This window comes from Callorhinchus milii, unplaced genomic scaffold (assembly GCF_018977255.1).
Source record: "Callorhinchus milii isolate IMCB2004 unplaced genomic scaffold, IMCB_Cmil_1.0 Scaffold71, whole genome shotgun sequence".
In the NCBI taxonomy this organism is placed as follows: Eukaryota; Metazoa; Chordata; class Chondrichthyes; order Chimaeriformes; family Callorhinchidae; genus Callorhinchus; species Callorhinchus milii.
Genome location: NW_024704812.1, coordinates 216129 through 227912, shown reverse-complemented (window position 1 = coordinate 227912; position 11784 = coordinate 216129). Strand labels below are relative to the sequence as shown.

The 11784-nt window shown below is 49.0% G+C and overlaps 2 protein-coding genes across 2 annotated transcripts in view; one reads left to right on the top strand and one right to left on the bottom strand.

Annotated features, from left to right (window-relative positions):
- Window positions 1–1759: 1759 nt before the first annotated feature.
- Window positions 1760–8090, bottom strand: LOC103171922 (V-set and immunoglobulin domain-containing protein 10-like). The gene is made up of 8 exons (XM_042345648.1): window positions 7906–8090; window positions 5709–5999; window positions 4935–5174; window positions 4277–4591; window positions 3690–3788; window positions 2928–2983; window positions 2558–2602; window positions 1760–1882 (listed from the first exon to the last, which is right to left on the bottom strand). Exons 2-8 carry the CDS (start codon window positions 5971–5973, stop codon window positions 1820–1822), a joined length of 1083 nt encoding a protein of 360 aa, XP_042201582.1. The 5' UTR covers window positions 5974–5999; window positions 7906–8090; the 3' UTR covers window positions 1760–1819.
- A 3655-nt stretch (window positions 8091–11745) lies between these two features.
- Window positions 11746–11784, top strand: part of LOC121851610 (carcinoembryonic antigen-related cell adhesion molecule 1-like) — a 7133-nt gene continuing 7094 nt past the window's right edge. The window contains exon 1 of the mRNA XM_042345652.1: window positions 11746–11761. Coding sequence (XP_042201586.1) covers window positions 11746–11761 — 16 coding nt within the window. The remainder of the gene's footprint in view (window positions 11762–11784) is intronic.

Below are 11784 nucleotides of genomic sequence, written 5' to 3'. Positions count from 1 at the left end.
GGCTCATGAAATCAGATTCCATAGTAGCTTTCAAAAGGGAATTGGACAGGGACTTGAAAAGGAAAACTATGCAGAGATACGGGGTAGGAGCGGGGGAGTGGGACTCATTGGGCAGCTCTTTCAAAGAACCGGCACAGACACGATGGGCTGAATGGCCTCCCCCTGTGTTGTAAGATTCTGTGATTCTACAACAATAATAATAATCCTTGCATTTGATATAGCGCCTTATCACGTCTTCGAGATCTCAGAGCTCTTCACAGAATACACTGTAAAGTGAATTGACTGTATATTTGTGGGCGAAACGCGGCAGACAATTGCGCACAGCAGTGTCCTACAAACAGTCGTGGATCGAAGTAGCCAATATATTATTTTTTGTAAGGATTATTACCCCCAGAAAAGTAATCCACCAGTCGACTAACAACCGTATTCTTACTTACTGCAGTGTAAACAGAGGCGTGTGCGTGTGAAATAAGGACATTATGCCCCGACCCGCCCAGGAATCAAACAAAGGTCCTCTCGCTTGTGAGGCGAGTGCTGTAACCACTGAGCTGCAGGACTCCAACGATAAAACCCCTGACAGTTAACCACCCGGAGCTCAGTGATCTGTGAGTTAGGAATGTCTGGAGTTAATCGCTGTACAGCTCAAAGGTTTCAGTTGGTTTGAAGCACTAATTTCATGTGGAAGTGAAAGCCATTGTAAGATTAGCTCACTCATAAAGCTGGCTCGTGGCCTCAGATTCCTGTACCTTGTCCTGTACCAGCTGACTGGGATAATAATGGTAATAACAACAATAATAATAATAATAATAATCCTTGCATTTGATATACGCTTTTCACGTCTTCTAGACGTCTCAAAGCGCTTCACAGAATAGTGAATTGACTACATTTGTAGGTGAAACACAGCAGCCAATTGTACACAGCAGTGTCCCACAAACAGTCGTGGATTGGAATGACCAATTTATTATTGTTTTTTTTGAGGGATTATTATCAGGGTGTGGAGTAAGGAAACTTGTCCAAGGCCTCGCCCGGCCAGGAATCGAACTCAGGTCTCTCACTAATAATAATAGTAATAATAGTAATTCTTGCAAAAAAGATAAATTGGTCACTTCAATCCGCAACTGTTTGGGGGCACCTCTGTGCAATTACTTGGCTGTTGACTAACAAGCGAGGTCCTACTTACTGCTTGGTAAACAGAGGCAAACGCGTGTGTGTATGTCTGTGTGTGCATGTCTGTGTGTGTATGTCTGTGTGTGTGCGTTTCTGTGAGTATGTGTGTGTGTGTGAGTCTGTGTCTGCGTATGTGTCTGTGTGTGTGTGTGTAGAGTAAGGAAACTTGCCCTACGTTTCACCCTGAATACTGAACTCCTGGTAAATAACATTAACTTCTCAGTGAGCCGATAAGTCACAACAACAACAACTTGTATTTACACAGCGCCCTTTATGAGGGTAGCGTCTCGGAGTGGTGGAGCCTGACGCAGAGCCAGTTGGAGGGGAGAGACAGGCAGAAGGTGACCGTGAGCATGGTCAAAGAGAAAGATTTTCAGTCTTGATCTAAAAGAGGGAGAAGGATAGGAGAGGGGAGGAAAGGGGGAAAGGCGGAGGATCGGGGAGAGAACTCCAAAGTCTGACAATACGACCCCCCATGATGGATCAGAGGGCACGAGGGACACGCAGGAGGCCGGAGGCAGCCGAGAGGAGGCAGTGGGTAGTGGGTTGGGGGGTCAGCAGGTCGGAGAGAGAGGTAGGGAGGTGCCAGAGCCTGAAGAGATTTGTAGATGATTGAAAGGATCTTGAAATCGATCTACGTTGTCACAGCTATCTACTTCCTGGTGCCATTACGACGTAAATTGTGATAAATATCTTTTTGGTGCTTTCCAAGGTCCTGAAACACAATGCAGATCGGACAGACCATTACTAACAACAACATTTTACACTGAACCTTTCACATCAGGAGGACGTCCCAAGGACCTGGACAGTCAGGGATTTGGATCTGAGCTGTGGGTTGGGATCAGGACGGGGTGGATGGTGGCGAGGTAGGGGTTAGGAAGGTGACCAGGTTGAAGGAAAGTCTTGTGACAGGCCTTGAAGGAGGTGAGGGAGTGATGGGGTGGGATGGAGGGACTGTGGGATGGAGTTCCAGAGGGTGGGGCAGAGTAACTGAAGGCCCAACCGATGGTGGGGCAGGTGAGGCGGGGGATGTGAAGCAGGCCGGAGCCCGCTGAGCAGAGAGAGCGGACAGGTTGTTAGGGGGTATGGGGAGCTGCAGAGTTAGTTCTGGATGATCTGCAGTTTGCACAGGGAGGCGTTGGGGAGGCCGACAAGCAGGGAGGGGCAAAGTCAAGCCTGTTTGTGGTGAACACATGGATGAGGGCCTCGGTGGCCTGCGGTGAGAGACAGTGGCGGAGCCGGGCAATATGGCGGAGGTGGGGAAGGCATATCAGGTCATGGCATGGATGAGGGGATGAAGGACAGTTTAGGGTCGTAAAGGACAGAGTTGGGACAGCAAGAGACTGAGCCGGGCTGACACACTGTCCGTGTCAGCCATTTGTTTCCTCACCATGTAAGGGCCTGAATCCTTCTGGGAGACATTGGCAGAGGAAGCCTAAAATATAACCAAACACAGTTTAGCTATTCATTAGCAATGTCGTTAGCAGTAAATAATAATAACCATTGCATTTCATACAGTGCCTTATCACGTCTTCATAACATCTCAAAGCGCTTCACAGGATACACGGTAAAGAGTAGTGACTGTGTGGTTTCATAATAATAATTGTTGCATTTGATACAGTGCCTTATCACGTCTTTGAGTCGTATCAAAGGGGAGCCAATTGCCTAAGGTTTTGCCCTGTCCGGGAAACAAAACCGGATCCTCTCGCTTGAGAGGCGAGGACTCTAACCACTGAGCTACAGGACTGCACAGGACTTACTCTGACATCAATGGTCTCGTAGTATGGTTCACCCTCTGTCTCTTGCTGTGTTTTGGCTGGAAAATAAACAACAACTTGTTTATTCAAAGGCACAGCCTCTGATGGTGGGATGGAGGGAACGAGGGACAAATAGGAGGCCGGTGTGGGGTGGGGGTGAGCAGGTCAGAGAGGTAGGGAGGTGCCAGGGCATGAAAGGGTTTGAAAACGGGTGAGAGTATCTTGAAATCGTAGAAAATCTTGAAAATAAACAAGAGTTTGGTGCTGAACCGGTGAACCTGGAGAGAAACGGAGAGGGAGGGACTGACAGAGAGAGAGATAGGGGTAGAGCCTGACAGAAAGAGAGAAAGACAAAGGAGGAGTGATTGATAGCGAGAGGGGGAGATGGATGGATAGAGACTGACAGAGAGTGAGATGGAGGTTGATAGAGAGAGAGGGGTAGAAACTGATAGAAAAGAGTGGGTGAAATGGAGAGGGAGAGACTGAGAGTGATGGAGGGTGATAGAGAGAAGGGGAGAGACTGATAGAAAAGAGAGGGTGAAATGGAGGGGGAGAGGCTGATAGAGAGAGAGAGACAAAGTGGGAGAGACTGATAGTGAAAGAGAGTGAGACGGAGGGGCTAGAGACAGATAGAGAGAGACGGAGGGGTAGAGACTGACAGAGAGAGAGGACAGTGAGAGGGTGAGTGGCTGAGGGGGGTCTGGACTGGTATATAAACAACAGAACATGAAGGTGAAAGGTTTTCCTGTGTATATACGGCCTCACCTTCCTTACGTTTCCTGTAAACGTACACCACAGCGAGTGTTGCAATGACCACCACAGCCACAGCCCCCACTATTGTCCCCACTATCAGGGCCACATTCACTGCGGAGAGAAACACCTTCACTGTCTCTCTATTAGATTATACTCTCGTAACACAGAGACCACAGCACAGACCTCATGTAAATCATATCAATCCTCGCATTTGATACAGTGCCTTATCACGTCGTTGTAAAGTGTAGTAACTGTGTATTTGTGGGTGGAACACGGCAGCCAATTGCACACAGCAGTGTCCCACAAACAGTCGTGGATTGATTGACCAGATTTTTGTTCTTTTGGAGGATTATGATGACCTCCGGAAAGTGAACCGTCAATTGACTAACAGCGGGTTCCTACCTACTGCTGATAAACAGAGGTACGCGTCTGTGTGTGTATGTGTGTCTATGTGTGTCTGTGTGTGTGTGTCTGTATGTGTGTGTGTCTGTGGGTGTGTGTCTGCGGTGGGGTGTGTATGTCTGTCTGTGAGTTTGTGTGTGTCTGTGACTGTGTAAGTGTGTGTGTGTGTGTGTGTGTGTCAACATATCATAACTTACCTCCGCCTTTCAAAGTCACGTCAAATTGGAAGAAGTTCTCTCCCATTGCGTTAGTGACATGGCATTGATATGTGCCCTGATCGGTTGCCTGGAATTTACTGATGAGCAGTTTAGAGAAGGTTGGTCCTGAGGTGATGTTGAACTTGCCGTCAGAGCCAGTGATGGAGTTGTCTTCCTTCGACCATGTAAAGTGTGCGGGCAGCAGGCCAGGGTCTGACACCCGCACTGTGTCTGTCAGTGACACGTCTAAGGTCACATCTGCCTCCTTCCCCACTTCCACCTGAGGCTCAGACCCTGACGCTCTCTGGGGTTTATCTGTGTAACAGCACAGACAGTGTTCAGCAAAACAGCAACACAGTCACCCCAACAGTCAGTAGGAATAATAATAATCCTCCCGTTTGATACAGCGCCTTATCACGCCATCGAGACATCTTAAATCCCATCTAAAGACCTTCCTCTTCGACCAACCGCACATTCAGCCACCCTCCCACCCCCAACCACCACCACCCCCCCTGTCCTCCACCCCTCCTGACCCCAACTCCCAGCTCAGGTCCAAAAACCCTGACTGTGCAGCGTCCTGGAAAGTCTTTGCGACGTGAAAGGCGCTATACAAGTGTAATTTGTCATCGTTGTTGTTGTTCAGCCCTCAAGTCCTCACCAATAACTATAGAGCATTGACTGTCAGAGACAACATGGCGTCCAACACATGTGAAGATCTCTCGGGAGCTGAGCTGATCCTTTGTGATGGTGACATTCCCCTCGTTTGTCGCATTGACAATCGTCTGTCCGACCTTCAGCTGAAGGACAGTGTCTGGCACCCCACCAGCCCAGGAGCACATCAACACCAATGCTGTTCCTTTATCTGCTGCTCCGCATGTGATCTGCTGTGTGGGAGCCCCTTGAACAAGGCAAAGACAAACAGTCCAGTTATTGGCTCCACCTTGAGTTGTCCCCACCCTCGCCCGGCTCCACTGGCTCCCCATCCCTCAGAGGATACAGTTCAAGATCCTGGTGCTCAGCTTTAAAGCCCTCCATGGCCTCACTCCTCCCTCCCTACCTCTGTGACCTCCTAATCCCTGACCAACCGGTCCGCTCCCTCTGCTTAGCGGGCTCCGGCCTGCTCCATGTTCCCCGCCCGCCCATCCCCTTAAGCCTCTCTGCCCCCACCCTCTGAAACTCCCACAATCCCTCTGCCACGCCTCCCTCACCTCCTTCAAAACCTATCTCAAGATCCTCCTCTTCGACAGACCGTGCCTTCGGTCACCCTCCTACACCCATCTCCCTGCCCTCCAACCCTCCTGATAGCAACCCCCAGCTCAGATGTGGGTCCCTGACTGTCCAGCGCCTTGAGACATCCTCCTGATGTGAAAGCCACTGTGTAAATGCCATGTATTGTTTACACAGTGCCAATTTTGACTGAGATCTAACTCACTGTACACGAGGATTGAAACCTTCTCCGTGTGGCTAATCGTGGTGTAATCATTCTTCACATTGCAAGTGTAATCCCCGCTGTTGTTGAACGTGAGGCTCTCTATAGGCAGCTGTGAGGTGTTGCCGGCAATGACTGTGGTGTTATGTGTCCACCTGTAGTTACACTCTGGGAAACATTTCGTCTGACAGTTGAGCGTCACTAAATCTCCCTCCTTCCCACAGTACTGTCCTGGGACCAAACTGTCACATATCACTTGCCCACTCATATATACTGTGGGTGGATCAGGGCCATCTGAAAGAAAAACATTAAGTGATGACATAGATAGATAAATGGGTGGCAGATGATAGTGTGAGAGAAACAGCCTTTTTACATGTATCACAGACCTCCGACTGTTTGTGGGTCCCTCCTGTGCGCAATTGGCTGCCGTCCCCCGACCCACCCACCCCACCATTGGCGGGAGAGCCTTCAGCCACTCTGCCCCCAACCTCTGTAATCCTATCCCCCAGTCATTCCGCTTCACGCCCTCCTTAGCCTCCTTCAAGTCACGCCTCAAGACCCTCCTCTTCGACCATGCCATCGGCCATCCCCCTTCCCCGCCCCTCCCTTCTCCCCCCCTGACTCCAGCTCGGGTCTGAAATGCTGTCACTGTCCAGTGCCTTGGGACATCCTCCCGATGTGAAAGACGCTATACAAATGTAATCCTGTTGTTGTTGTTGTGTTTCACCCATAAAATATACAGTCAATTCACTTTACAGTATATTCTGTGAAGTGATTTGAGACGTGAGGAGGTGTTTTTTTTGGAGGGGTTAATACATTCGGAAAAGTGATCCGGCAATCGACTAACAAGGGTTTCCACTTACTGTTAGGTAAACAACAAAATACAACAACAATAATATTACATTTATAGAGCGTCCTTAACGTCGGGAGGACGTCCCAAGACATTGGCGCTGCTAAACAGTGGGGTGTATGTGTGTGGGGGGGTGGGGGTGGCGGTGAGTGTTGGGTGGAGTAATGTACCTGCCTAAGCTTTCGTCCTGACCTGCGCGGGAATCAAACCCAGGTCCTCTCGCTTGATAAGGCGATATATCAAGTGCAAGAATGATTATTATTCTGATGATCATGACTATGATCATTATTATTGTTATTATCTTTACTGTTATTGCAGCTCAGGTCACGTGAGGCTGACTTTGGGTCATGGAGTTTAAAGCGAGTCGGGGTTCCTGCTCCTGGTCCCTAAACTCCCTCTCGGGCTCAGGTGTGTGTGTTGCAGTCTGGTGGGGAGATTAGGTTTGTCTGTGGGGCCCTCTACAGTCAAGTGGCCGATTGACACTCAGATAGTGATGGGATCTTTAACCTGAACAGGCAGATAGTTTAACGTCTCATCCAAACAGCGGCTCTTTAATGATAATAACAATAGTGGAGTCCTGTTGCTCAGTGGTTAGAGCATTTGCCTCGTAAGTGAACTTGAGTTCAATTCCCATCAGGGTGCGAATGCTTGGGCAAGTTTCCTTACTCCACACGCCTGATAATAACCCTCCAGAAAGAAACTAATAGTAAATTGGTCACTTCAATCCACGGCTGTTTTGGGACGACGCTGTGTGCAATTGTGTTTCACCCACAAATATACAGTCAATTCACTTTACAATATATTCTGTGAAGCATTTTGAGATGTCTCAAAGATGTAAAGAGCGCGGCATCAAATGAAAGGTTTATTATATTATTTATAGGGCAAAACATTGGGCAAGTTTCCTTACTCCGTACGCCTCTGTTTACCTCGCAGTGTGTGGGGACCCAGTTGTTAGTCGACTGATGGATCGCTTTTCCGAGGGTAAAAATTCCTTCAAAAAATAATATTCATGAATTGGTCCCTGAATCCCCAACTGTTTGTGGGACACTGCTGTGTGCAATTGGTTGACATTTTATGGAGTGGTTATTACCTCCAGAAAGCGATCCGGCAATCAACTGACAAGTAGGTTCCCACTTACTGCAGGTCAGCAGAGCCATGTCTATGTGTGTTTCTATGAGTGGAGGAAGGACTATATGAGTTCCAAGTGCTGACGTGAGGCTTGAACCCACAACCTTCTGCCTTATAGAGAGCTGAGCCAGGCTGGAACAAGTAGGGATATACGTGGGCCAACTGCACTGTCCTGTTCAGCTCACGTTGATCTGGTTTTAACACCACAGCAAATATACTCACAAGTTATCACCAGCTTCACTGGTTTGCTGCTGTCACTGTTCACCGGGTTACTGGCCGTGCAGATAAACCCTCCACTGTCGTTCCTGTGTACGGGGCTGATTGTCAGAGTGCTATTAGCTGCAGACAGTGTGTAACGTGGGGTTACAGGTAACGGGTGTCCACCCAGTGCCCAGGAATAGGTGGGGAACAATCCCATCGTTGTACACCTCAATGTCGTTGTGTCTTTATTCTCGATAAATATCTCCTTGTCTGGACTCAGGCTGATGCTCACATTGGACAGCAGAGCTGTAAGATAAAGTGTTTCATTTCATCCGGATTTACTTTACTTAACACAAAGCTGTTCTGCTTCAGTTCAAGATCCTGGTCCTCACCTTGAATGTCCTCTACAACCTCACTCCTCTCTCCTTACCTCCGCTCCCTCTGCTCAGCGGGCTCCGGCCTGCTTCATGCCCCCCGCCCATCTGCCCCACCATCAGCGGTTGGGCCTTCAGCCTCTCTGCCCCAATCCACGACTGTTTGTGGGACACTGCTGTGTGCAATTGGCTGCAGAGTTTCGCCCACAAAATAGACCGGCAATTCACTTTACAGTATATCGTCCCAAAATACATCACTTTGCACTTCTCCACATTAAACTTCATCATGTCTGCCCATGTTACCAGTCTGTCTATGTCCTCTTGCAGTCTGTTACTCTCCTCCTCACTGTTTACTACTTTTCTTAGCTTAGTATCATGTGTGTGGCTCCTGATCACACACTAAACTCTGTACCCCATCATCCCAGTCCTGCCCAGGCTCCAAACTTGGCAATTGTGCTCTCTATACCCAAGTCCAGGCCACCTTAAAGACCCATTTCAAGGCCTTCCTCTTCGACCGGCCATGCCTCCAGTCATCCTTCTATTCCAACCCTACCCGCCCTCCACCCCTCCTTATCCCAACCCCCACTCGAGTGCGGATCCCTGACTATCCAGTGCCTTGGGACGTCGTCCTGATATGAAAGCCACTGTTGTTGTTTACACCATGACATTTTTGACTGAGATAACTAACTCACTGTACACGAGGATTGAAACCTTCTCCGTGCGGCTAATCGTGGTGTAATCATTCTTCACATTGCAAGTGTAATCCCCGCTGTTGTTGAACGTGAGGCTCTCTATAGGCAGCTGTGAGGTGTTGCCGGCAATGACTGTGGTGTTATGTTCCACCTGTAGTTACACTCTGGGAAACATTTTGTCTGACAGTTGAGGGTCATCAAATCTTCCTCCTTCCCACAGTACTGTCCTGGGACCAAACTGTCACATATCACCTGCCCACTCACAATAAAGGTGAGTGGATCAGGGCCATCTGAAAGAAAAAGCATTAAACTATGACATAGATAGATAAATGGATGGCAGATGATAGTGTGAGAGAAACAGTCTTTTTACATGTATCACAGACCTCTGACTGTTTGTGGTTCGCTGCTGTGTGCAATTGGCTGCTGCGTTTTGCTCATAACATATACAGTCAATTCACTTTACAGTATATTCTGTGAAGCGTTTCAGTCGTCCAGAAGATGTGAAAAGCGCTGTATCAAATGCAAGGATTATTATATTATTGATAGAGCAAAACGTCGGCCAAGTTTCCCTACTCCCAAACACACCGTCTGTTTACTGAGCAGTAATTAGGAACCCGGTTATTAGTCGATTGGTGAGAATCAAACCAAAGTCCTCTCACTTGCGAGGTGAGGGCTCCAACCACTGCAGGACCCCACTGTTTGTTTCTCTATTCACAGCATCAAACCCCAATGTAGAATATTCCAGCATTGCATTGGCGCTTCAGTCTGGACTACATGAGTTCCAAGTACTACGTGAGGCCACAACCTTCTGACTTATAGAGAGCTGAGCCAGGCTGGAACAAGTAGGGATATACGTGGGCCAACTGCACTGTCCTGTTCAGCTCACGTTGATCTGGTTTTAACACAACAGCAAATATACTCACAAGTTATCACCAGCTTCACTGGTTTACTGCTGTCACTGCCCACCAGGTGACTGGCCGTGCAGATAAACCCTCCACTGTCGCTCCTGTGTACGGGGCTGATTGTCAGAGTGCTATTATCTGCAGACAGTGTGTAACGTGGGGTTAGAGGTAACGGGTTTCCATCCAGTGCCCAGGAATAGGTGGGGAACGATCCCATCGCTGTACATCTTAGTGTCGCTGTATCTTTTCTCGATAAATATCTCCTTGTCTGGACTCAGACTGATGCTCACATTGGACACCGGAGCTGTAAGATAACGCATTTCATTTCATTCAGAAACTTGTTCAATTCACTTCACTGACACAGACTGTTCAGAGTCACTTTGCTGAACCCTACACTTTATTTCTGACGCTGTTTGTTATGATTCACTGTTTATTCAGGTCTCAGTCTGGCTCATTTGGTAGCACAATTTATGGTTTAAAGTCACACTCTGGGAGCTCACAGTCCAGGTTTATTGGCTTAATGAATGAGATGAAATGGGCCCTTTACTGCAGTCTATCAGGAAGGCAGAGCAAGTGTGTCTCTGCTCCTCTCTCTCTCCTCTCTCCCCACCACCCACTCCCCAACCCCACTCTCTCATTCCTCTCTCCCCTCTCACTCTTCCGACCTTGCCCTCTCTTTCCCACTCTTTCCCCCTTCTCTCCCCTTCTCTCCCTTCCTCTCTCCCCTCTCCCTTCCCCTCTCTCCCCCTTATCTTTCATGCCTCCCTCTCTCCTCCCTCTCTCTCTCTCTCCCTCTCTCTCTCCCAATCACTCTCTCCCAATCAGCAGTGGTAGGAGCCCAAGGACACAGTTGGTAAGAGACTCATTTGCCTTCCTGACAGACTGCAGTAAGGGCTCTGCTCGCTGGATTCTCCCAAACGCCGGCTCCTGCCACTGCCCTGTGAGGACATTCACCAGGGAGGGAGGGAGGGGTGGGGGAGAGGAAGTTGGAACATTGCAAATGGCCGCCAGCCGCACAAAATCACCAACGGGCAGCTGACAGCCCACGTACCGCCTCTTGGACCACAATGAGCTGAATGAATGAAATGAAATCGGTCCGGGGGGCCGGATGTGGCCCACGGGCCGCCAGTTGACCTTCCTGCTCTAACTAATACCCTACAGGACTCCAGGGCTTCCGATCACAAGCACTAAATTCCGTACCCCCATCAACCTCGCCCTCCATTGGTAGATGGACCTTCAGGTGCTACGCCCCAAAACTCTGTCACTCTCTCCCGCAATCCCCGTCTCACCCTCTCGTTCCCACCTCCAAATTCTATTTAATGACCTTCCTTTTTGATTGTGTTTACCGTCACCTCCCCCCTCCCTCTCCCACCGGCTCGGGGTCAGATTCTGCCCCTGTTAAGCGCTCCCGGACGCTACCCCACGTGAGGGATGTGGTGTAAATGCAAGTTGTTGTTGTTTACTCACTGTGAACACGCAGTTGTAAAGCTGCTGTGGCTGTTCCGTGGCTTAATTCAAACACAATCACTGAGTACGAACCGGAATCAGCCGAGTCACTGTGTCCAGACGTAGAGTGGCATTGTTGGGGTAAAAGCTCAGCCCGACCCTGGTAGTCTCCAAAGTACTTCACTGCTGTTCCCTGTGCTGATGCGATTGTGGAGCTGGTGTTGACTGTCCATGTTATAGTAAAACTTCCCTGTACTGGGCATTACCAGGAAGTACACAGATTGTCCGGCTGTGGCTTCTATGTGACTCTCAGTGACGTCAGACTGAAAGCTCCCACCTGCTCTGTAACACATAACACACAAACAGTCAATCAATCACACTGTAATAATAATATTAATAATAACCTGTAGCTCAAGCATTAGACCTATCACTTCGCTAAAATCGGAGATGGGACTCAAGGTTGGTACTGGATCGCCTATAGAGTTG

Excerpts from the sequence above, each read along its gene's own strand:
- LOC103171922 (XM_042345648.1), bottom strand. The coding sequence starts at position 5,973 with ATGAGTGGGCAAGTGATATGTGACAGTTTGGTCCCAGGACAGTACTGT. Across the intron at positions 5,175-5,708 it reads GGTTTCAATCCTCGTGTACA|GGGCTCCCACACAGCAGATC; the intron begins GTGAGTTAGATC and ends GCCTTGTTCAAG. Across the intron at positions 4,592-4,934 it reads TCAATGCTCTATAGTTATTG|ATAAACCCCAGAGAGCGTCA; the intron begins GTGAGGACTTGA and ends GCTGTTACACAG.